A 24,342-nucleotide genomic window follows, 5' to 3' on the forward strand; every position below is an offset into this window, starting at 1 on the left:
TTTAGTTACTTTGAATGTTGAAAGTGTTCAGAGCCAGAAGAAACGTTTGCAGATAAATCCAGAAGAGCTTCGTTTTCATCATGACCATCAAACTGCCAACGGTAGGATGTCTCTGACAAATTCACTTTTGTAGCATTCCTTAAGAGTTGTCTGTGAGTGATTGAAAGTTTAAATCTGCCTGAAAAATGGAAGCCCAGTCTTCATTTTGTATTGTGTTTATTTAAGACACATGACTATCAGCATTAGAAAACTAGATATATTTGAAAACGGTAGCTTCCTTGTTCTCAACGGTTTGCAGTTCCAATTTCACTGGACACTGCAGCCAATTGGAGAGTAACTCTTCAGTATAGCCGATCAGGAAATACATTTTTCGTGCAGCTAGGCCCTGCTTGATGATGCCAGCTATTCTGATCAGGTTGTGTTGCCGTTTGATGATAATCTCAGAGCAGAACTGATCATGCCAAGTCCCACTCACAAAGCGACGAATGAATACATCTTCAACTGAGGTCTCTGCAGCCCTCTGTCCCTCTAGTAACGAAGCTGTGTGGGGGAAAAAATCAATTTTCTAATTCCACTCGGTGAGAAATTTGATTTGCTTGAAAAACATACTTGTGTCCCAAGAGTTCCATGATTTCCTATGAGCAATGAAGTGAGGTGGGTTGGCCATTTCATAAGTTAGAGCCTTGTCTCTTTTCGGGGATATTTTGTACCTGCCCGACTGAACTTTACAACAAGCCGCACTGGCATGGAATTGTCGTAACTGAGGTACTACCGCTACTTTGTCGGTACTTTGAACCTATAGAGTAACAAAAAATAATGAAATATTTTCTTTTTGACATTTTTATTCGGCATACCAGAACTCGCAACATTTTATTTCATCAAATATCTACTTGAATTATAAATACTGTAGAATTCACGAACGCGTTCGAACCAAATTCGTCTGCTGTTTTCTTTATTCTGTTGTTGACAGTGTTAAAACGTGTTTGCCAAACTTGGAAATAACTTGCTTACAGAAATCTGATTTTCCCAAAAACCTCTAAGCCGGCCAAAAATCTAGTCGGAAAATTATACGAACAAAGTTATCTTTTGAAATCACGTATTTTTGTTTCGTATTTGTGATTTCTTGCCGAACTCTTTGTACATTGTTAGTATAATTTTGACCTAGAGAGAGTTGCTTGTGATGGCCGTAGCGCCCAGTGTGTTCTTTTCTTGCGCGAGAATTTCCTCCGGATTGAATGTAAATTTATTCCCAAGTTTACGATTTAGCCTTTTTGGTCAAGCCTATTTTTGCCTTTTGGCCCAGTAATGGGTGGCTGTTACATTACCTCCAGCGACCCTGGCCTGATTAAAAAACATTTAGCAGGTCACACAAGTTTTTAACAACGCCCCACGCAAACACTATCTCTTTAAAGAGACAGCAGCAGTTTCACTTTTGAGCTTCATATCCCAGTGTTAACTAGTCTCGAAAGCAACTCAGAAGAAACCTCGCTTGTGCCAACTATAAATTTTTGCCGACAACTTTTATACGCATCAACTGGTTTTTGTGCTTTCTACATATAGTCATATACGCGGTTGTCTGGTTGATTCTTATATTGCGCAGTTCAGAAAAAAAGTTTAAAACAAAGTTGTAAACGTCCACATTTTGTTGCTGTTCGCTATGACGAGAAGAGTGAAAACACGTTGTTGCGGCCTTTCCCTCCAGGTGGGGACTAAAATCATCGCCTTCTTTTCAATGGTAACTTTGGTCGAAAACAAAATTTTTCAAAACAAATCACATCTATTTCGGTTTTCAAATGTTGCGCAGATTGGCTATTTGATCCAATTGGTCATTGGCATGATTCAGTCGAGCAATCTGAATTTAAATGACGGTATGGTACGATTTCTTTTGCGTCAAAACGTTGTCAAACTGTCACATTTTCGCGTTTAGATTTGCTAAACCCCGTTGAGGCTTTCGTGATCATTTCCACGGTGATTGTGAGCTCGGCTCTGATTGCCTGCTGCGTTTTGCTTCTCCACGTAGCGTTCAGCAACAGTCGATCGATTCTGCTGGTACCTTGGCTCGTGGGCGACATGCTGATGAGATCTATTCACACAATCATTTTAATCTCTGGCTTTATCATGGCGTTCACCGCTAATGTTTCTCATGGTGTTTCCACCGTCTTCATCATGTCCTGCTTCATTGGTAACACACAGGAGATTGTGAAGGAATTCCGCTCGCAATTATGTACATTTTCCGACTTGTTTTCATAGGCTTGGAAACGTACCTGTGGTGGATTGTTTTGTGTTACTACCGTGAGCTCAGCCATCACGAGTCAAACTGCAGAGGTGCGACGACATCCGAACTCGTTTCCATGTAGATTTGCACAATTTTCTCTTTCGAAAATGCTTTATTGATTTAACCAGATTTAACAATTTATAACAAATTATGTAGGAGCAGTTCAATAAGAGGCATTTTGAATCTAAAGTGATCATTCCGTTTTAGCTAAACTCATTTTCTTTTCGGCAAGAGCTTGATTGACCACATTTTCGATAGTTTCTATTGCTTCTGGATTCTTCTTCAACTCCGTTACAGCTGAATTCATTACAGCTGGATCCTTTAACTGATTCTCAGAGTATTTCTTTCCGAGGCAATACTTTAACCCTTGATTCCAGACTATCTCAAGAAATCGATCCCTGTCTTCCTCTGTCATGTCCTCCTTTATAACTGCCATTAAAGGTTTGTAGTTGCCATGTCCCATAGCTTTTGGTATAATTATGATTGTTATGCCTGTGGCAGCTCCTTCAAATGATGGCAATGAAGAAAACAATTTTAATAATTATGATAAAAATACAAAAGCAATGTCCATTTGCTAATTACCAATCAAAGCTCCAACTTGACCACGAGCCAGGGTACCAACGAAGGTTGTAACACTAACAACGAGTGCATCTATCAGTACTCCAGTTACATGCGGAACTAAAACTTTGACTAAACCTGTCTGAAACAATTCCTTCAACAGATTTTCAGTCAATAACTTAGATGAATCGTTGATTTGTTCCTCAGCCTAAAAATTTATAAAATAATTACAGGATGAAAAGTGTAAATCACAGCATTAAATCTTTTCTCGAAAACTAGTAATATAAAGTTTTACAACCTCGTTGGAAGTAGGCCTATTCATTGTAATAAACAGATGCAAAAAATATTTTGAGGTATATTGAGAATAGCACAAGTGGTGACCATGTAGAAGAATAGAACGCACTTTATTATCAACTTTAGGTTTATAGATGGATTCAATACCCCCCAGCTCTTTATCTAATCATTATTACGAATGATAAGAAAGGTAATAAAAATGATGATAATTTACGCAACAAAATTGAAATCGAATCTATGCAACGTTGCAGCAAACACATTGACAAATAATGCGCCAACACTTTCAAAGAATTAAATTACTACTTGCATCAATTGCATAACGAGAAATTCCCATTTAATATGATTTATTGATTTAACTTGTAATTGATTGTAACTTGAAAATTATAGGAGCAGTTCAATTAGAGGCATTTAAAAACTACAGTGATTATTTCGTTGATAAGCTCAAATCATAATTTGTTTTTTTCGAGCTTATTTTGATAGTATCCATCGCTTTTGGAGTCTACTCTAACTCAGCAGTTTTTTCTTTTTCTTTGACAGTTTCCTTAGGTACACTTATGATTAGTGCGGCTCCGATAGCTCCTGCAAACGATGACAATGAAGAAAACAATAAACATAATTATGATAAAAGACAAAAACAATGAAATTTCCAAATACCAGCTAACGCTCCCACTGGACCACCAATTGAGCCACCAATTAAGGTTGTAAATCCAACAGTGGCTGCATTTCTAATTGCTTCATCTTTCTTCGACGACTCCTTTTCCTACAACATATTTTATAATAACTTGAATGAATTGAACAGTACGGCAACCTGAAATATATAGTATAAAATATTTGCAGGATAAAAAGTGTTAATCACATACGTATAATCACCTCAGACTTGGAATTATCCATTGTTGCAAAAGGTATTTGCAAAAAATCTTTTGGAGGTACTGAGAACTACAGGTACGAGTGTTGAATTCAACTATTGAATTCAACTCCTCCCCCCCCCTTAACTCTTTATCTAATCACTTTTACGAACGATAAAAGAAAGGTTACAGCAAACATGATTATATATACGTATCAAAATTGAAATCGAATCAAATTGCAACGCTGCAGCAAACATATAAAAAATGTGATGCAGTAACCAACGTATTAGTTGTCACTTTTTAAAATAATTTTCAAATCAATATTCAAGTGATCAAGCTATTTTCACGGCAACTCCGTTCCGTCCCAACTCAAAAGTAAACCGGCGCCGCGCTTTTTTCGAGCAGCGTGTATATGCTTGCGTGGCTTTCATTGTGCGACTGGTTTCTCGACTGATTGTCAAATATTCTATTTATAACCTCATAAGCTCGATGCTAATTTGTGTCTCAATTTAAGTTATTATCTGGTCAATCGTCAATGTATCAAAAGGTTAAACATAAAAGTTTATTGCCATGGGAATGGACATGCTTGTAAATGCCGTAGCTCTATGTAAGCACCGGGTGATAAAAGTTCTATTTTCTTGTTTAAATTGCCAAAGCCATAAGAGCTTAAATGAGAATGCCAGGAATTCATTCATTTTTTATTCTCGGCTTTGATGGCTTTGAACCTAATATAGAGTGTGAAAACATAACTTTTAATATTTTACCTAATCACAATGTGCTAGATGCTTTGACGCATTATTTAAATCGATTTAAATCGAGACCATTAGCAATCACTTCAATATGGTACCTCAACAATACCGAATGAATATGTATCAAATCACTGGTAAAGGAATGCAATTCTCAATAAATTAATTGTAAGAAACACTTGCGTTTGAACTCACGCAAGTTCTCCATGGGTTTCTGAATAAAAGCAGGATCTTCTCCACATAGAACGTCTTGCCGATGCTGATGGCTAGATCCATTAATTCTCTTTCTAACTGATGGATGATAGCTTCAGCAACTAGTTTATTCATTATGCTCAAAATGGATTACTCCTTCAAATTGACATTGACTAAAAAGTCAATACTAATGTATAGCCGATATTTAATGTTTTAATGAGCCAACACTTTCAAAGAATTATTACCACTTGCATAAATTGCATATCGAAAAAAAACTCGTTTAATGTGATTTATTGCTTAAACTTGCAATATAAAAAATTATAGGATCATTAAATTGGGGACATTTAACAACTGCAGTCATTTTTTTCTCGTTTTTAATCTAACACCATTTTCTTTTTGCCAAGAGTTTCATTGAGTTCATTTTCGATATTTTTCATCAAATCTGGATTCTCCTCAACAGTTTTCTTCAACTTCATTACAGCTGAATCCATTAGAGCTGAATCCTTTAACTGATTTAAAGTGCAGTTTCCGCAAGCCTTCAGTTTTTCCCAGATTCTCTCATACAAATCGTTTCTTTCTTCCTCGGTTAAGTCCTCTGTTAAAGCCGTCATTAGAGGTTTGTAATTGCATTGTCCCAGAGCTCTTGACACACCTAGGATCCCTGCTCCTACTGCTCCTCCTGTAAACGATGACAATGAAGAAAACAATTAGTACTAACGTAATAAAATAAAAAGACATTGCCAAATAAACCAAAATGGCCAAATACCAGCTACGGCTCCCACTGGGCCGCCAATTGAGCTACCAACTAAGGTTGTAAAACCAACAGTGGCTGCATCTGTCAGTGCTCCAGCTACAGGAACTAAAACTTTTTTTGTCTTCATCAATTCCTTCAACAGATTTTCAATCAACTGTATTAACTGTATGGCAACCTGGAATGTATCAAATATTTACAGGATGTAAAGAGTGTAAATAACATAAAATCTTGTCTCGAAAAAGAGTGATATAAGTTTATACCTCCATGGCAGTATTCGTTGAAAAGGTAGTCGGAAAAATATTTTGAGGTATAGAGAACTAAACACAATAGTGCATAATATATGTAGAACTAATAGCATTTGGTTCAAGCTTAGTTGGATACAACGCCACTACTCTTTATCTAATCATTCTGCGAAAGATAACAATGGGTAACAAAGGTAATAAACAGTCGCGCCAAAATTGAAATTGAATCTGAAACATTGCAGCAAACACATTTGAAAAAAAAAATGTGATGCGGTAACAAACGGCTGTTGTCGATTATTTAAAAATGATTTCTAAATAAATATTCAAGCGATCAAGCAACAACCGGCAACTTGGTTCCGTCTAAACTCAAAAGTAAACCGCGCTTTTTTCCAGCAGCGTATAGGCTTCCGTGGCTTTCATTGTAGTACGAGTACGACTGGTTTCTCGATTGCGGGTTCAACAGCATCCGAACTCGTTCCAACGGAAATTTTAAAAGAGTTTCAAATTTTTGTTTTGTTTACTTAACGCTTACGGAATTGAGAAATCAAAATTCAACGAACGGAGTAACCTAATCACATGTATACACAATATTATTTTGTATTTGTTGTCGTAAAATGTGTTACTAAATGCTTTGACGCATAATTGTCGCACAGTGCACGAAATATTTAAATCGAGACCATTGGCAATCACTTCGAGATGGTTACAATTCTCAGTAGATTAATTGTAAGAAACCCTAGCGTTTAGCTGAAGTCCCACAAGTTAGGATCTCCATGTGTTTATGGTTTTCTGTAGAGTAGCAGGATCTGTTTTCCACATGTAACGTGTAGCTGACATGATGGCTAGATCCATTAATTCTCTTTCTAGTTGATCGACGACAGCTTCAACGAGCTTATCTTCATCCCGCTTGAAATGGACTCCACCTTCAAATTGACAAATTTTAAATCGCAATAATAATCGCAATCAATGTTGGTGCATCTTACGTGTCAGGCAGGATACGATGCAAGGCATTTGTACTTTAAAACCTGGCGTTTCCCATCGACTGACGCGGTCGTTCACCTTGGTTGTCAGATCAAACAATCCGAAACTGGGTATGTGCGCGTACATCTGTAAGACGTGGCACAATTCGCGAACAAACACAGCACCTGTAGTAATCGGTAGTAAATCTCTTGGTTCAGGTTAAATCTCTTTAAATTTAATTATGTTCTAGTACCTTTGTAGGTTGAACGGTATGAAAGAAATCCTGGAACAGTAGCCCACGCTTCGAAAAAATTGGAAATGGACGGTCGAACAATACTGTCATCTTGAATTTCGTCGTAAGTAATCCGCCCTGTCATTTTATAAAATTCAAATATAATTTTATCTCATTAAATTAAATTTTTAAAAAATGTTTTGTTCATTTATACTTTGACTTTCTTGCCCTTGGCAGGCTTGCAGGAAAAACAATTTGGGTTTCTCGAACAGATGGGGGCAATTAGCTCCGTTGAAATACGATTTAATTTGATCTAATTCGATTGGAATGGAATCTGCCGAGAAAAGAATTCCCCGTTCGCCGTGGGTTAAGAAACATATGACGAGACAGTCGTAAAGCCTGAAATCGTATTTGGAAATCTTCTCCATCGTCCTCAAAAGGTTTTCTCTGGTCAAGTTTTCGTAAATTTCCACGTCGTGGCCCAGCATCCGGAACGTTTCCGACAACTTGTCTCGATCGGCATCCGATCCGTAGCGATAGGCAAGATTCTCCCTCACTCCCTTGAACGAAATCATTTGTATTACCTAACCATTTCTAATTTATTTATTTATTCAAGTCTTACCATGTGAAGGAGCTCCGGATTGACGTAAAATCTCATCTGATTGACGATGACGCAAAGTCCGCGCGAAATTTGAAATGTGCTGGAATCGGCCGGATTGGCTTTGGGGATGGCAGGAGTTTGAAAATTTGATTCCACGGCATTTTTAAGTGGAGAAGGTAAAACTTGTTCGGGTGTTTCTGGAACGACGACAACCTCGGTTGGAGGTTCTATCAAAAGGGCTGAAAGATCATGTTCTTTGGATATTTGTCCTTCTTCGATCCATCTGAGGCAGTGCATTTCGAGGCACCAGGAGGAATCATTCTTAGGAAATCCCTTCTCAGAAGACATTTGATCAGCCCACAATGTAGCTTGTTCTTCGCCCATTTTGTCAATCATCTCAAACAATTGCAGTCGTAGAGGATCAATGTTGGCTGTCGAGTTGACGGCGATTTCCAGCATGTTCAACAGCCCGTAATGTTTGACCAAGAAAATGACTTCGCCGAGTTTTTCCGACAGGTTGCCACTGTTTAGCCGGTCCGATCGGAAAAGCGGAGTCAAAACAATTTGACGCCATTCTGTTTTATTGTTGTAACTTTCTCGCAGTGTTGAAATCTTTTCTAGGGCTTCGCGAGGGTCCTCGTAGAGAAGAAATGCACAAGAGATGTGGTCATACCACTCCAAGGTATTTTCAATCAAAGACAGTGAGTCTGCAATCTTCCCTTGGGGACTTCGAAAGTCATCCAACAAGAGAGTTGCATCGGATTCCACTGAATCAAACATTTTCCTCTGTATCAATTGGTAAAAACAAATGGATGATATTCGTTACAAAATTGGAAAATAACTACACACACAACTACCTTGTTGGAGATTGCATGTAAAAATGCAACAGGAAAATGACCAGAGTGGACTCTCTTATATCGAACTAATCACTACGTGAAATTCTTACTTGTTTCTAAGCACGGGGAATTTTACTTTCATGTGTTTTGCGCACTTGGCCACTAACAAACGTCAGAACATCAAACAGACGAAAAGATAATAACCTTGAGAACTGTACAGATAACCGTGACCGTGTACACTGCCTTTTGAGCCACTGCTCTCAACAGTTTGCTCGCGGGGAAACTTCTTCATAATATAGGTAGTCTTAGCGCCTTGGATACTGACATCACCTCTGAAAGCAGACCCATCTAATGAACGAAATCCGAACTGTGACATTTGTTTAGATAAACTGTTCGGGAAAAACCCAATTCAGTAGTCGTGATAAGGAAATGAAATTTGGGAATTGCGAAATAAGAGAATTTGAAGAAATTAAAGGTGTTCATTATTAAATAAAGGAAGTATAATCTAATAGGTAGAATTACTGGATTTTCGTATGATATGCATCAGGTCAAACTAAACTAAAACTTAAAAAACAGTTCCCCTTGAATTGGTGATGCACTTAGTGTATTTAATAATGCGCCAAAACTCTCAAACAATTATTGTTGGTTGCATAAATTGTGTGTCAAAAAATTCATTATTTAATATGATTTTAGCTCTTGCAATATCACAAATCAAAGGGGCAGTTCAATTATAAGGGGCATCTAAAAACTACAGTAAATAGTAATTATTTCATTTTTAGGCCAAACTCATATTCTTTTTGCTGAGGGTTTCTTTGAGCTCATTTCTGATATTTTCCATCACTTCTGGATTATTCTCTACAGTTCTGCTCAATTCAGTTAGAGCTGAATAAGCCATGGCTTGATTCAAAGGGCAGACTACAAATCCACTCAGTCTTCCCCATAGTCTTTCATACAAATTGTTCCTCTCTTCTACCGTAAAGTCCTCTCTTAAAGCTGTCATCAGAGGTTTGTAATTGCCATATCCCATAGCGTGTGATAAACCTAGGATTCCTGTGCCTGCGACAGCTCCTGCAAATGATGACAAGAAAAAATGATAGGTGCCAAATGGAAAAAAATGAAAACTGCCAAACTGAAAATTACCAATGACAGCTCCAAGAGGACCACCAGCTAAGCCACCAAGGAAGGTTGGCAAAGCAACAGTGGCTGAATCTTTTAATGGTCCAGCTAAGGAAACTGAAAGTGATTTTGTCCTCGACAGTTCCTCCAACAGACCTTCAATCAACTTGATTGCAAGAGTCTGAAATACATAAAACGTTTACATAAAAAAAAAAATGAAATCCTCTTTAATCTTGTCTTGAAAAAGGGGACATTATAATTTTATACTTCCATGGCAGTAGTCTATTGTTGTTACGATAATTGGAGTCACAAAAAATATTTTGAACTACAGACTAGAATGGTGATCATTAAGAATTTGCACTGAGTTCGGTTTAGTAGCGATAAACTTTCACTACTAATTTATCAAATCGAACGATAACAATGTGTAAACATGATAAGAAAAACGAAAAACTGCAACAAACTCAAAATAAAAAGAAGCAGACAAATTTCGAACGTGTGATGCAATAACAAACGGAGTTGCCGCTTATTTAAAAATAATTAAAATAAATATTCAAGCCATTTTCGACGGCAACTCCGTCTACAGTAAACCGGCATCGCGCTTTTTCGTACAAGCTGCGTATACTTCCGTGGCTTTCATTGTATAAGAAACGTGGAATTGCGACTGGTTTCTAGATTGTGTATAGGTTTTTAAAACTTTATTGGTGAGCATTGTCGTTTATTCTATTTCAAACTTTGTTTCATTGATGATGGTTTGTGTCTCAAAAGTAACTGTCTGGTGAATGTTTTAAGGCTAAACAAATAGTTTATTGCCATGAGAGTGGACATGCTTGTAAATGTCATGGCTGACTGTAAGCATTGGATGATGGAGCTATTATGTTCTAATTTTATTGTTTTAATTACCAGGGCCATAGCCCAGAAAGCTTAAATCAGGATGTCGGGAATTCCACCATTTTTTATTCCTGGTGTCACACCCCCAAATCCATGGGCAAATGCGGCCATGATGGCGCAAGCCCAGCAACAGGCACAGCAAGCCCAAATGGCTGCTGCGGTCCAAATGCAGGCTCAAGCAGCTGCAGCTGCTCAACTTCAAGCTGCTCAGATCCATGCAGTTCAAGCAGCCCATGCACAAGTGCAGGCTCAGGTTCAGGCAACACAAGGTAGTAATTGAGTACAAACGTTTATTATAACAAGGTATTTTATCAGTTTTATTTACATCAGGTCCTCCTGTAATAACTAGTTCGAAACAAGAGCAGATGACAGAAGAAAAAATGCAAGACAAGGCTCGTAAATGGCAGCAATTACAAACCAAACGTTATGCAGACAAGAGAAAGTTTGGCTTTGTTGATTCTCAGAAAGAAGATATGCCTCCAGAGCACGTCCGTAAAATCATTCGGGACCATGGTGATATGACCAACCGAAAGTTCCGTCACGACAAGAGAGTGTACCTTGGTGCTCTTAAATATATGCCACACGCTGTTCTCAAGCTCTTGGAGAACATGCCTATGCCTTGGGAACAAATCCGTGATGTTAAAGTACTCTACCACATTACAGGTTCGTTTCACTTATCTTTTCTTTATGTTGTATAAACGCTAATGGTATTCATTTGTTTTAGGTGCCATTAGCTTCGTCAACGAAATTCCGTGGGTCGTTGAACCTGTTTACATTGCCCAGTGGGGTACCATGTGGATTATGATGCGTCGAGAGAAACGAGATCGTAGACACTTCAAACGAATGCGCTTTCCTCCTTTTGACGACGAAGAACCTCCGTTGGACTATGCTGACAATATTTTGGATGTAGAACCCCTGGAAGCCATTCAGATGGAGTTGGACTCGGACGAAGACAAACCAGTTGCTTCTTGGCTGTACGATAGTAAACCTTTGGTCGATACTAAATTCGTCAATGGTACCACCTATCGCAAGTGGCAACTCGAAATGCCTCAACTGGCGACACTCTACCGTTTGGCGAACCAATTGTTGACTGACCTCGTCGATGACAATTACTTTTACCTCTTCGACCTCAAGTCATTCTTCACCGCCAAGGCGCTGAATATGGCAATTCCGGGTGGACCTAAATTCGAGCCACTTGTAAAGGACGGAAACACTCAAGATGAGGATTGGAATGAATTTAATGATATCAACAAGATTATCATCCGGCAACCTGTTCGAACAGAATATCGTATTGCCTTCCCCTATCTCTACAACAACATGCCCAACTTTGTTCATTTATCTTGGTGAGTAATACTGGCTTTCAACTTGTGCTTTAATGGCTGAGATATACACCGATATCCAGAAGATACTTGGATGTTGGTGGCTGAAACAGTCGTAGATAAAAAAAACCAAGAGCTCTTAGTCTTTACTACATAAAACTATATTGAGCCCTACAATGATTATTTCTCTTTTAGGTATCACACCCCAAATGTGACCTTCATCAAGACAGAAGATCCCGATTTGCCGGCTTTCTACTTCGATCCGCTCATCAATCCGATTTCGCATCGCCGTACCGAGAACAAGTTGGCAGAAATGTCTGAGCAAGATTTGTTACCCGACGATAGCGAAGAATTTGAATTACCAGAATATGCGGCACCACTGCTTCAAGTAAATTTTCCATCATCTGAAATTTTAGTTAAAAAGCAATTTTAATCGATATTTCTCTTGACAGGAATGGCCCTTGTATACGGACAACACAGCGAACGGTATTGCGTTGTTGTGGGCTCCCAGGCCGTTCAACTGCAGGTCGGGATTCACTCGTCGTGCACTGGATGTTCCATTGGTCAAAAACTGGTACCGTGAACACTGCCCACCCGGACAACCGGTCAAGGTGCGCGTTTCATACCAGAAGCTATTAAAGTACTACGTCTTGAATGCGCTCAAGCATCGACCACCGAAAGCCCAGCGCAAGCGTTATCTTTTCCGGTCCTTCAAGTCGACCAAATTCTTCCAGCAAACAACTTTGGATTGGGTTGAAGTCGGCCTCCAGGTAAATATTAAACTTTTTCCTGTTAAGAGTCCTTTATAATGATGAGTTGTGCAGGGGTCATGAAATTACCCATAACATGTTAGGTAGACATTGAAAGTCGGGTCTGGCCGTTTGCTAGCCAACTTTCGATGGGACAACGCACTTACTGATATTAACAATCCTCTTAACTTCACATTTCATATTTTTATATCTCTTCCCAAAGACTTAACCCATTTCTTTGTTTGAACAAATTTAGGTCTGTCGTCAAGGATGGAATATGTTGAACTTGTTGATTCACAGGAAGAACCTCAACTACTTACATTTGGATTACAATTTCAACTTGAAACCCGTCAAGACCCTTACAACCAAGGAGCGTAAAAAGTCACGTTTCGGAAATGCTTTCCATCTTTGTCGTGAAATCCTGCGTTTGACGAAGCTGATCATCGACTCCCATGTCCAGTATCGTCTCAACAACGTCGATGCTTTCCAATTGGCTGATGGTCTTCAGTATATTTTTGCTCACGTTGGTCAATTGACTGGCATGTACCGTTACAAGTACAAGTTGATGAGGCAGATCCGAATGTGCAAGGATCTTAAACATCTTATCTACTACCGCTTCAACACTGGCCCAGTAGGAAAGGGTCCCGGCTGCGGTATTTGGGCTCCCGGATGGCGCGTTTGGCTCTTTTTCTTGCGTGGTATTACCCCATTGCTTGAACGATGGTTGGGCAACTTGTTGTCGCGTCAATTCGAAGGCCGTCACTCAAAAGGTATCGCCAAGACTGTCACCAAGCAGCGTGTCGAATCCCATTTCGATTTGGAACTTCGAGCTTCTGTCATGCACGACATCCTCGATATGATGCCTGAAGGTATCAAGCAGAATAAAGCTCGTACCATCTTGCAACACTTGTCTGAGGCCTGGAGATGCTGGAAAGCCAACATTCCCTGGAAGGTGAGATCAACTTTTAATTTTCATTAGATGTAATTTCACTTTTCTAGGGACGGTCAAGCCAAAAATGATGAGTTGTGCAGGGGTCATGAAACCGTCCGCTGGTGTTGGACGGACGTCTAGGTTGGTGCTGGCCGTTTGCTAGACGACCTAGACGGGACAACGCACTCACTGATTGAAATCTAGATCTTAATCTTTAATTATTTTAACTGACATTTGATACTTACGTTTTCAATAGTTTAAATGTTCTTTTCTTTTAATCATGTTAGGTCCCTGGATTACCAACGCCCATCGAGAATATGATTCTTCGATACGTCAAGATGAAGGCTGACTGGTGGACTAATACGGCTCATTACAATCGTGAACGTATTCGTCGTGGTGCAACTGTCGACAAAACAGTGTGCAAGAAGAATTTGGGACGTCTGACCCGTCTTTACCTCAAGGCTGAACAGGAGCGTCAGCACAACTACTTGAAAGACGGTCCTTACATTTCGCCCGAAGAAGCTGTTGCTATCTACACCACCACTGTCCATTGGCTGGAATCGCGTCGCTTTGCTCCAATTCAGTTCCCTCCGCTGTCTTACAAGCACGATACTAAACTGCTCATCTTGGCGTTGGAGCGACTTAAGGAAGCCTACAGCGTCAAATCGCGTCTCAACCAGAGTCAACGTGAAGAGCTCGGTTTGATCGAACAAGCTTACGACAACCCGCACGAAGCCTTGTCGCGTATCAAGCGTCACTTGTTGACGCAGCGAGCCTTCAAAGAAGTCGGTATCGAGTTCATGGATCTTTACAGCCACTTGGTACCTGTCTACGATGTCGAACCGCTAGAGAAGATCACGGACGCTTATCTGGATCAGTACTTGTGGTATGAAGCCGACAAGCGTCGTTTGTTCCCACCCTGGATCAAACCGGCTGATGCTGAGCCACCTCCATTGCTAGTTTACAAGTGGTGCCAGGGCATTAACAATCTGCAGGTAAATTTGCTCGTCCATTTTACAAATGTTCAGTTTTTAAGGTTTATTGGGCGGAGAAATGATGAGTTGTGCAGGGGTCATGAAGCCGTCCGCTGGTGTTGGACGGACGCCCGAGTTGGTGCTGGCCGTTTGCTAGACGACTTGGGCGGGACAACGCACTCACTGATTCAAATCTAACTTAACTTAAGAATTTGATATATCGTGACCAAACAATAAAGATTATTCTTTTCTGCAGGATGTCTGGGAAACATCGGATGGCGAATGTAACGTTATGCTGGAGACGAAATTCGAAAAGCTGTACGAAAAGATCGATTTAACATTGCTCAATCGTCTTCTGCGTCTCATCGTGGATCACAACATCGCCGATTACATGACAGCCAAGAACAACGTCGTCATCAATTACAAAGACATGAACCATACAAACTCGTACGGTATCATCCGTGGTCTTCAGTTCGCCTCTTTCGTGGCCCAGTACTTTGGTCTGGTACTTGATCTCCTCGTCCTGGGTCTCCAACGTGCATCGGAGATGGCGGGTCCGCCGCAGATGCCCAACGATTTCCTCATTTTTCAAGATGTGGCCACCGAAGTCGCTCATCCCATTCGGCTCTATTCGCGCTACGTCGATCGCGTCCACATGTATTTCCGCTTCACGGCTGAAGAGGCTCGCGACCTGATCCAACGTTACCTGACCGAGCACCCTGACCCCAACAACGAGAACATTGTGGGTTACAACAACAAAAAGTGTTGGCCGCGTGACGCTCGAATGCGCCTCATGAAGCACGACGTCAATCTTGGCCGTGCCGTTTTCTGGGACATCAAGAACAGGTTGCCGCGTTCCGTTTCCACCATTCAGTGGGAGGGTAGCTTTGTCAGCGTCTACTCCAAGGATAACCCCAACTTGCTCTTCAACATGGCTGGATTCGAGTGCCGCATCTTACCCAAGTGCCGTATGACACATGAAGAGTTTACGCATCGCGATGGTGTTTGGAACTTGCAGAATGAGATCACCAAAGAGCGAACGGCCCAATGTTTCTTGCGCGTCGATGACGAGTCGCTGCAAAAGTTCCACAACCGTGTCCGTCAAATTTTGATGGCTTCCGGGTCCACCACTTTCACGAAGATCGTCAACAAATGGAACACGGCGCTGATTGGTCTCATGACCTACTTCCGCGAATCGGTTGTCAATACCCAGGAATTGCTGGACTTGCTGGTGAAGTGCGAGAACAAAATCCAGACTCGTATCAAGATCGGCTTGAATTCAAAAATGCCTTCGCGTTTCCCTCCCGTCGTATTCTACACCCCCAAGGAGTTGGGCGGTCTTGGAATGTTGTCCATGGGTCACGTGCTCATCCCTCAGTCTGATTTGCGTTGGTCCAAGCAAACGGACGTCGGCATAACCCATTTCCGATCGGGTATGTCGCACGACGAAGATCAGCTCATCCCCAATTTGTATCGTTACATCCAACCGTGGGAAGCCGAGTTTATCGATTCCCAGCGAGTCTGGGCTGAATATGCACTCAAACGTCAAGAAGCCTCTGCACAGAACCGTCGCTTGACCCTTGAAGACTTGGAAGACAGCTGGGATCGTGGTATTCCTCGTATCAACACCCTTTTCCAGAAGGATCGACACACTTTGGCTTACGACAAAGGATGGCGTGTGCGCACAGAATTCAAACAGTACCAGGTGCTGAAGCAGAATCCCTTCTGGTGGACTCATCAGCGTCACGACGGCAAACTTTGGAACCTGAACAACTATCGTACCGACATGATCCAAGCCTTGGGAGGAGTTGAAGGTATCCTTGAGCACACGCTCTTCAAGGGAACCTATTTCCCCACCTGGGAAGGTCTCTTTTGGGAGAAGGCGTCCGGTTTCGAAGAGTCGATGAAGTACAAGAAGTTGACTAATGCCCAGCGTTCCGGTTTGAATCAAATTCCCAACCGTCGGTTCACTCTGTGGTGGTCGCCAACCATCAACCGAGCCAACGTCTACGTTGGTTTCCAGGTCCAACTCGATTTGACTGGCATTTTCATGCACGGCAAAATCCCGACGTTGAAGATTTCCTTGATTCAAATTTTCCGTGCCCATTTGTGGCAGAAGATCCACGAATCCGTCGTGATGGATCTTTGTCAAGTTTTCGATCAGGAACTTGACGCTTTGGAGATTGAAACTGTGCAGAAAGAAACTATTCATCCCCGTAAATCTTACAAGATGAACTCTTCCTGCGCCGACATCCTTCTCTTCGCCTCGTAAGTGGAACTTATTTTTCTGTCTTGTGTTTTCCTTGTTGTAATATTTGTTACATGTTCTTCATTTTGTTTTTTCAGGTACAAGTGGAACGTTTCTCGGCCATCCCTTTTGGCTGACTCTCGTGATGTCATGGACAATACCACCACACAAAAATACTGGATTGATGTCCAGCTGCGTTGGGGCGATTACGATTCCCACGACATTGAACGTTATTCTCGTGCTAAATTCCTCGACTACACGACAGACAACATGTCCATCTATCCGTCGCCGACTGGTGTCCTGATTGCCCTGGATTTGGCCTACAATTTGCACAGTGCATACGGCAATTGGTTCCCTGGATCCAAGCCGCTTATCCAACAAGCCATGGCGAAGATCATGAAGGCCAATCCTGCTCTCTACGTCTTGCGCGAACGTATCCGCAAAGGTCTCCAGCTGTATTCTTCTGAGCCGACGGAACCTTACTTGTCATCGCAGAATTACGGCGAATTGTTCTCCAATCAAATCATTTGGTTCGTCGATGATACAAACGTCTACCGTGTCACGATCCACAAGACCTTCGAAGGCAACTTGACGACCAAACCCATTAACGGAGCCATTTTCATCTTCAATCCTCGTACTGGTCAGCTTTTCCTCAAGATTATTCACACGTCCGTATGGGCCGGTCAGAAGCGTTTGGGTCAGCTGGCGAAGTGGAAGACTGCCGAAGAAGTTGCCGCCCTGATTCGATCGTTGCCCGTGGAAGAACAGCCCAAACAGATCATCGTCACACGAAAGGGCATGTTGGATCCCCTCGAAGTCCATTTGCTGGATTTCCCCAACATTGTCATCAAGGGCTCTGAGCTCCAGCTTCCCTTCCAGGCCTGCCTTAAAGTCGAGAAGTTTGGTGATTTGATTTTGAAGGCGACCGAACCCCAGATGGTCCTGTTCAACCTCTACGACGATTGGCTGAAAACCATTTCCAGCTACACGGCATTCTCCCGTCTTATTCTTATTCTGCGCGCCCTTCACGTGAACAATGACCGAACCAAGGTGGTGCTGAAACCGGACAAGACCACCATCACCGAAGCCCACCACATTTGGCCCTCACTGACGGACGAGCAATGGATCAAAGTTGAAGTGCAACTCAAGGATCTCATCCTGGCGGATTACGGCAAGAAGAACAACGTCAACGTGGCTTCGCTGACACAGTCTGAAATTCGAGACATCATTCTCGGTATGGAGATCAGTGCCCCTTCGGCCCAACGTCAGCAGATTGCCGAAATCGAGAAGCAGACCAAGGAGCAGACGCAGCTGACAGCTACGACGACACGAACAGTCAACAAACATGGTGACGAAATCATCACGAGCACCACTTCCAATTACGAGACGCAGACATTCAGCTCCAAGACCGAATGGAGAATCCGAGCCATTTCGGCCACCAACCTCCACCTCCGAACGAATCACATTTACGTTTCATCGGACGACATTAAAGAGACGGGCTACACTTACATTCTACCCAAGAACGTGCTGAAAAAGTTTGTCACCATTTCCGACTTGAGAGCGCAGATTGCGGGATACCTTTACGGCATCAGTCCACCTGACAATCCTCAGGTGAAGGAGATTCGCTGCATTGTGATGCCGCCTCAATGGGGTACGCATCAGTCGATCCACTTGCCCGTCCAACTACCCCAGCACGAGTACCTCAAAGACCTGGAGCCACTCGGCTGGATGCACACTCAACCCAATGAGTTGCCGCAACTGTCGCCACAGGATATTACAACTCACGCCAAAGTGATGGCCGACAATGCCAATTGGGATGGCGAGAAGACTGTGATCATTACGTGCAGTTTCACACCTGGCTCTTGTTCGCTCATGGCCTACAAGTTGACGCCCAGCGGCTTTGAATGGGGCAAACAGAACACGGATCGCGGCAACAATCCCAAGGGTTATCTACCGTCACATTACGAGCGAGTGCAAATGTTGTTGTCCGATCAATTCCTCGGCTTTTTCATGGTCCCTTGCCAGGGCTCGTGGAACTACAATTTCATGGGTGTTCGCCACGACCCTAACATGAAGTATGAACTTCACCTGGCCAATCCAAAGGAGTTTTATCACGAGGTTCATCGGCCATCGCATTTCATGAATTTCTCCTCCATCGAGGAAGGTGACAGTGTCGGAGCAGATCGTGATGACTCGTTCGCTTGATTTTCTTGATTTTTTTTTTGTATGGTCTTTTTTCGTTTCCATCCGGGGCCCGTTCCCAATACATAGCCGGAGAAAATAGAAAATAATATGTTTGGGAACTCATGAAATCAAGCTTTGTGTTTTGCTTCCCAATTCTTATAACTTGAAGTTTTTTTCATGTTTTAATGTACTTTCTGTTTGATTCGATTTAAACAGAATACAATAGAGCAAACATTTTATTTCCGTCTGCAACGTTTAATTTGTTTCCATTGCATTCTGTTCCATATCTGCCTTGATCTGAAGTTACTATCGATCAAGAGAGCATCCTTTTGTACTTTACACAACTTAACGAATTGATTAGCTTACGAATAATTAAGTCCTAGAAGTTAAAACAACGAAATCAGCCAAGAGCTAATACTTAATCAATTTCAGTTTGTTTTTCTAACCCTTCCTCTCCCCACCCAGAGTTCTTTTAATGCACAGGTGAAAAATATTACTTTTTAAGATGCAACCTTGAATTGATTACCATAACCCTTAAAAAAAATTTATTCCCCATTTTGTACCTTTTAAGGGGTTAGCAAAACCGCCTACTGAGACAGTTCTCTTATTGACGTGGTCTTGTGAACACGGACAGTTGCAGACTTGCAGGGCAGTTTCGCAGTCCTGCTTGTATTCCAACAGTGATCATCATGCCTCGTTATTTCAGTTCTGTAGCTTTATTTTTTGCGTTCAACAACAGTAGCCTGTGTTGCAAGTTAACTAAATGCTGTTGCGGTTGTTCACTTCAAACAGGAAGCAAAGTTATTGGAGTTTTATCTTTGGTATGCCATCTATAACACACAGCTTTCAGAAGTTTTCAAGTTAAAGATTTAATTCACTTTTTGCAGCTGGCCGGAGTTACTGGATTCCTTCTGGCTGTAATCAGCATCTCTAGTTTGAATCTACAAAATGGTAATGGACATATATGATTTAATAGAGATTATAACTGGATTTTTATTGCATTTAAAAGGAAACCACGATCAACTGGCTTCTTCTATCGGAATTATACTTGGTGCTTTAGTGGTGATCTCTATGTCAATCTCTGCGTTAGTCGCCGCCTGGAAGAATTGCAAGCCGATACTCCTTGTGCCTTGGCTCGTATTGAATGCTTTATCGTTGCCTATTTTGATTGCCTCCATCATATACTACAAGGACCGTTGGCTAACAGTAAAAGAAGGAGGGAATTGCTCTGGAACAGGTTTCATCGCATGGGGTCTTATTGTAGGAGGTTAGCACGTTGATACATTTGGTCTTATTGCAACTGAAATGTATATCTCATATTCTTTTAATAGGAATTTGGTTTTACTTCTGGTTGGTGATAAACAGCTACTATCACCAACTGAAGGCAAAGAAGAAGCCACCACCACTACCAGACGAAAAGACTGTCATGCGATTTCGAGAGTGCGAAAACAGCGTTATTAGAGTGGACCAAATGCTGACCCAAATGGAAGCCTGAGATTCATAGTACTTGTCGGTAATATAGTGACGTCGATATAATAGCAATAGCTTTGTTGATGCGTCTTCCCTTGCGTTTCTGTTGAAATTACTGAAAGAAAAGAATTCGAGAATAGGTATTTTTCTCCTCGTTGTTTTCCTGCATGTTTGTTTCCTTAGAGTTTTTCATTTGACTTTTGTTAAAGTTTGTTGTTTATCAGTGTCGGGTTGCCGTTAAACCATTAGTTAGGTTTTTTCCGGTATTGTTTTCATTTAGTCAGCGCACCGAATTCTATTTAAATGTTTTTTTAGCTACACACACTAAACTTAACAGCCTGTGGTGTTGCTATAATCCCCGTTTACCCAATTGCTATGCAGACAACTTGGAAATAAATTCCTACAGTTTCTCAGCGCAAGTGTAGTGTGTTAAATTTATTGTTTTTCAAATGTTTCTTAGCCAACGACATACGTTTATAAGATAGTCTAGTCTGTCCAGTTAGCTGTCCAGTTGAATTTTAATTAATTTTTTTATTGCGAATAGAAAGTGTGATTTTCAGTTAGCGTTTGCGACTTGCTTCTTATCCTTTTCCCTTACTGTTTCTGCGAAAAGTATCATCAGACGGACGACTGTTGCTAACGTTTTACCAAACTCGTCACATAGTTTCAGTACCGTCTTTCAGTAAAATACAATCGGATTTGCTTCGTTCCTTTTCGCAGACAAATGGCTTCCAAAATAAGCGGTGACGATGAAGAAGATTTTCTTAATTGTGGCATATGTTTTGAGTATTACGATTCCGACATTCGCGTACCCAAGCTTCTGTGTTGTTTTCATTCGTGTTGTATTGTCTGTCTGAAGGTAATCTAATTTTCCCTTTCTTCATCTATTCGTGTTCAATCCAGTTTCAATCTTTACGTCGTTTAGGGAACCATGAAAGAAATCACGTCTACTATCACGTGTCCCTTTTGCCGACAAGATACAAAATTAACTGATGGCGTGAAAAGCCTGACGACTAACTTTTACATTATGCCGAGGATTGAAAAGACGATAGCTCAAAGGTACATTTTCGCTTATTGTGATTTCAAACAACCAAAGTCAATGTTCAATTTGTTTGTTCAGGAAGCAAGAAATGAAAGTGGCGTGTGCAACAGGATCGTATAATTCACTCCAACCAACCGACACTTGTTTGTCAACATCGCCCCATGCGCAAAGCAATAAACGCCTCATGTGTTACTTGCAATTCATGGTCAACGGATATCTCATCCAGCAAAGGGTAGTGTTTCGTCTCGACTTTGACCAGGCTCCAAAGATGAGCAGTCAGTTTATGAATCACTGTCTTGGCATCAACGGGAAAACGTACGAAGGATCCCGCATATTCAAAGTATAATTCCTAATGATAATTTAAAACACACATATGATTTATACCTTGTTCTTATTTAGACTGAGGACTCTCATCATTTCTTCTGTGGCAAGATGGACGCGGAACCTTATCTTGCGGATCGCTCCACTGTGCCCAAAACCAAAGGTGCCCTGCGTATGCGCCACCGGATGAAGCGGAGGAAGTGCGACGGAGATGTTTACGTCTCTTCCGAATTTTCGGTAATCTGCAAAGACGAAGAAGACAACCAAGAACTACTTACTACAGTGTTTGGTTACGTCCACAAAGGCCTAGGAGTTTGCGAATATATTAGTCGGTTGAATTCCAGCGATAACAAGATAGTCGTACACTCTTGCGGAACTTGGGTTGATGTAGCGGATGAAGAAATGGAACAAACTTGTGCAGTCCTGCCGACTACCAGATTTATTGCGCCGACAGGGGATGACCCATTGGCACAAGTACTGGGGTCCAACCTGTGTTACGTTCAGTTAAGCATTGACGGTGATGTCCAGCCTAAGATATTCTTCCATCTAGACTTTGATGCGGCGCCTAGTATGTGTGATGTGTTTCTGGAATGCTGCCAGAGCACGATCGATTCATCTTTAAGTTACAAGACATCTCCTGTAGCCGAGGTGAGCAAGTATCTCATCGTATGGTGTTAATTGAATAGAAATTAAGTATTTTGTTTTCTCCACAGACTGCAAGTGGGAAGTCCTTCACGGCTGGTAGGATTTCTTCCTGTCCTTATTCGTACATAGCCAATTTTTCGTTTCTGGCCGAGAGGAAAGGTGCGCTTTGTATGCGCCAAGTTGGCAGACTGGGAGACTGGCGAGTCAAGCATACGACGGAGTTTACCGTCATGTGCTGCGAACCGGACCCAAACGAAAACATTCAATTGGGAACTGTCATTGGTTACGTCCATTGGGGCATCGAGATCTGCGAATATGTTAGTCTCCTCAATCCTATGGAGAAAAATATCACCATTCATTCATGCGGAACTTACTAAAATAACATATGTCATTCACGAGTAATTTTCAAAGAGTTTATGGGCCCCAAAATGTATTTTTTATTGATTTACCCATCTTCTTGCGTGAACTCTGAGAAATACAAGTGTTTGCGTGGAAGATTATGATTATCCCGTTTATATCTGTTTATACGTTACCTTACGTCCCTATCTAGCATGATTAGAGAAACCTCTGGTTTAATATACTGCGTGGGACGTTCGTCATTTGTTTTGTGTTTTGATCACAGGGGAAACACTCAGTCGTAAAATGTGTCGCCGTTTAACGAGTTAGACGGTGCATGTAATGGTATTTCATGTTTTCGTGGCAGGTTTTGAGACTTACTTGCGTGTGTATTAACTTATGAAGAACTGAAAGTAAAGGTTTTTCTATTTTTTATTTTAATTGGGGTGATGTGTGGTGGTGATGATGTGTCAGTTCTGGGCTAATGGCGGTCCGTTGTCAGAGTTTAGCCAAAGCTATATTTCTTCGTAGATTAACCAATGAGTTTGTAGGTAAATAGATTGATTTTGTTTACAATTTGCTGAATATGTGTTTTTCTCAGTGTTCCGTGCTGGAGAACCTTAATGTTTCTCATTTATTTGCAGGAGGAAATGTGAAAGGGGCATGCAGCCAACTGTCAACTATTGCTATGTTCAAAGCATTGTATGATTGTATCACTGTCACCCAAAAGATAAGGTGTCTGGGAAAAAAATGGCGAATCGATAGTCTACTCCGCGACCTGATGGACACATCTGAAAATGATCGAAAGGAAAATACCTGGATAAAGAATTGTTTGTTAAAAACAATACTTTTCGGCCATTATCTAAAACAAAAGTATAGTAGAGTATAATTTCCTATGAATTCGGTTGAAGGTCATAACTCATAAGGAACATTACGTAAGTGTCATGCGGTGGTGTAAGGTTGCTTGGGTGATAATTGTGAAAGACACGTGTTCATCATTATCAAGTAGGTAGAATTGCTGTAAGGCTTGAGTTGAGAGGTAAGGTTGAAAGAAAGTTTTCTATTTTCCTATGAATTTGGTTGAAGGTCATAAGGAACATTACGTAGACGTGTCATGCGGTGGTGTAGAGGTTGGGTGAGAATGACATGTGTTTCATCATTATCAAGCAGGTACAATAGCCGCAAGGTTAAGCTATTTGGTTTTCATTTTGATATTGGTTTTTGTAGACCCATCCCCAGCAACGTCATCCTGCAGAAGGAAAGGCCAGTTTGCATTTCAATCGAAGGTCATGGAGATCATTACATAAAACGTATCATGCAGTGGTGTAGAGGTTGGGTGAGAACGGGACGTGTTTCATCATTTATAAGCAGCTGCAATAGCCGCAAGGCTTAAGAGGTGAGGGTGATCAAAAAATCGTATAAAACGAGAGAGAAAAGGCGAAGGTAAATCAGTTGAGGGAGCATCTCCGACACGGCAACAACTGCAGAGCTCTGTCTGTCAGTTCGCATCTTTGGGTAAATATTCTGTCTTTTACAAAGAGTATATCAATCCTTCTTTTGTTTATGTGTGCTTGTTATAATGTAATA

General features: G+C 41.4%; 7 protein-coding genes and 1 long non-coding RNA gene across 10 annotated transcripts; 3 read left to right on the forward strand and 5 right to left on the reverse strand.

Annotated features, from left to right (window-relative positions):
* Positions 1 to 199: 199 nt before the first annotated feature.
* On the reverse strand, positions 200 to 986 carry LOC124207864 (28S ribosomal protein S24, mitochondrial-like). The gene is made up of 3 exons (XM_046605503.1): positions 855 to 986; positions 610 to 796; positions 200 to 540 (listed from the first exon to the last, which is right to left on the reverse strand). The coding sequence occupies exons 1-3, from the start codon at positions 867 to 869 to the stop codon at positions 251 to 253; spliced, it is 492 nt and encodes a 163-aa protein (XP_046461459.1). The 5' UTR covers positions 870 to 986; the 3' UTR covers positions 200 to 250.
* A 608-nt stretch (positions 987 to 1,594) lies between these two features.
* On the forward strand, positions 1,595 to 2,377 carry LOC124207863. The gene is made up of 4 exons (XM_046605501.1): positions 1,595 to 1,735; positions 1,805 to 1,868; positions 1,928 to 2,182; positions 2,251 to 2,377. Exons 1-4 carry the CDS (start codon positions 1,658 to 1,660, stop codon positions 2,355 to 2,357), a joined length of 504 nt encoding a protein of 167 aa, XP_046461457.1. The 5' UTR covers positions 1,595 to 1,657; the 3' UTR covers positions 2,358 to 2,377.
* On the reverse strand, positions 2,033 to 3,247 carry LOC124207862. 2 transcript variants are annotated; one of them, XR_006880163.1, is made up of 4 exons: positions 3,132 to 3,247; positions 2,858 to 3,041; positions 2,265 to 2,779; positions 2,033 to 2,171 (listed from the first exon to the last, which is right to left on the reverse strand). XR_006880163.1 is itself a non-coding variant. In XM_046605500.1 (3 exons), the coding sequence occupies exons 1-3, from the start codon at positions 3,153 to 3,155 to the stop codon at positions 2,469 to 2,471; spliced, it is 519 nt and encodes a 172-aa protein (XP_046461456.1). In that variant the 5' UTR covers positions 3,156 to 3,247; the 3' UTR covers positions 2,033 to 2,468. The 2 variants fall into 2 exon arrangements, 1 of the variants encoding a protein (XP_046461456.1); XM_046605500.1 differs by having other exon boundaries at positions 2,033 to 2,779.
* A 207-nt stretch (positions 3,248 to 3,454) lies between these two features.
* Positions 3,455 to 4,174, reverse strand: LOC124207866. Its single transcript, XR_006880166.1, has 3 exons — positions 3,998 to 4,174; positions 3,782 to 3,887; positions 3,455 to 3,706 (listed from the first exon to the last, which is right to left on the reverse strand). It is a non-coding gene; the product is annotated as an uncharacterized LOC124207866 (long non-coding RNA).
* Positions 4,175 to 5,186: 1,012 nt separating this feature from the next.
* LOC124207870 (protein C19orf12 homolog) lies at positions 5,187 to 6,125 on the reverse strand. The gene is made up of 3 exons (XM_046605508.1): positions 5,925 to 6,125; positions 5,677 to 5,839; positions 5,187 to 5,589 (listed from the first exon to the last, which is right to left on the reverse strand). Exons 1-3 carry the CDS (start codon positions 5,928 to 5,930, stop codon positions 5,285 to 5,287), a joined length of 474 nt encoding a protein of 157 aa, XP_046461464.1. The 5' UTR covers positions 5,931 to 6,125; the 3' UTR covers positions 5,187 to 5,284.
* Positions 6,126 to 6,487: 362 nt separating this feature from the next.
* LOC124207868 (caspase-8-like) lies at positions 6,488 to 10,136 on the reverse strand. Of its 2 annotated transcripts, XM_046605505.1 has the most exons (8): positions 9,916 to 10,136; positions 9,673 to 9,829; positions 8,554 to 9,600; positions 7,718 to 8,482; positions 7,310 to 7,655; positions 7,117 to 7,233; positions 6,887 to 7,048; positions 6,488 to 6,826 (listed from the first exon to the last, which is right to left on the reverse strand). In XM_046605505.1, exons 4-8 carry the CDS (start codon positions 8,474 to 8,476, stop codon positions 6,666 to 6,668), a joined length of 1,545 nt encoding a protein of 514 aa, XP_046461461.1. In that variant the 5' UTR covers positions 8,477 to 8,482; positions 8,554 to 9,600; positions 9,673 to 9,829; positions 9,916 to 10,136; the 3' UTR covers positions 6,488 to 6,665. The 2 variants fall into 2 exon arrangements, with proteins under 2 accessions (XP_046461461.1, XP_046461462.1); XM_046605506.1 differs by lacking the exons at positions 9,673 to 9,829; positions 9,916 to 10,136 and having other exon boundaries at positions 7,718 to 8,478; positions 8,553 to 8,819.
* A 58-nt stretch (positions 10,137 to 10,194) lies between these two features.
* Positions 10,195 to 19,180, forward strand: LOC124207867 (pre-mRNA-processing-splicing factor 8). The gene is made up of 10 exons (XM_046605504.1): positions 10,195 to 10,349; positions 10,552 to 10,805; positions 10,867 to 11,199; positions 11,261 to 11,879; positions 12,051 to 12,243; positions 12,308 to 12,625; positions 12,861 to 13,556; positions 13,823 to 14,530; positions 14,766 to 16,777; positions 16,856 to 19,180. Exons 2-10 carry the CDS (start codon positions 10,580 to 10,582, stop codon positions 18,960 to 18,962), a joined length of 7,212 nt encoding a protein of 2,403 aa, XP_046461460.1. The 5' UTR covers positions 10,195 to 10,349; positions 10,552 to 10,579; the 3' UTR covers positions 18,963 to 19,180.
* Positions 19,181 to 19,305: 125 nt separating this feature from the next.
* On the forward strand, positions 19,306 to 23,541 carry LOC124207869. Its single transcript, XM_046605507.1, has 9 exons — positions 19,306 to 19,762; positions 19,829 to 19,892; positions 19,951 to 20,208; positions 20,273 to 21,270; positions 21,337 to 21,470; positions 21,532 to 21,793; positions 21,853 to 22,422; positions 22,488 to 23,306; positions 23,400 to 23,541. Exons 4-8 carry the CDS (start codon positions 21,136 to 21,138, stop codon positions 22,794 to 22,796), a joined length of 1,410 nt encoding a protein of 469 aa, XP_046461463.1. The 5' UTR covers positions 19,306 to 19,762; positions 19,829 to 19,892; positions 19,951 to 20,208; positions 20,273 to 21,135; the 3' UTR covers positions 22,797 to 23,306; positions 23,400 to 23,541.
* Positions 23,542 to 24,342: the final 801 nt, after the last annotated feature.

This window comes from Daphnia pulex, chromosome 11, assembly GCF_021134715.1.
Source record: "Daphnia pulex isolate KAP4 chromosome 11, ASM2113471v1".
NCBI classification, from domain to species: Eukaryota; Metazoa; Arthropoda; class Branchiopoda; order Diplostraca; family Daphniidae; genus Daphnia; species Daphnia pulex.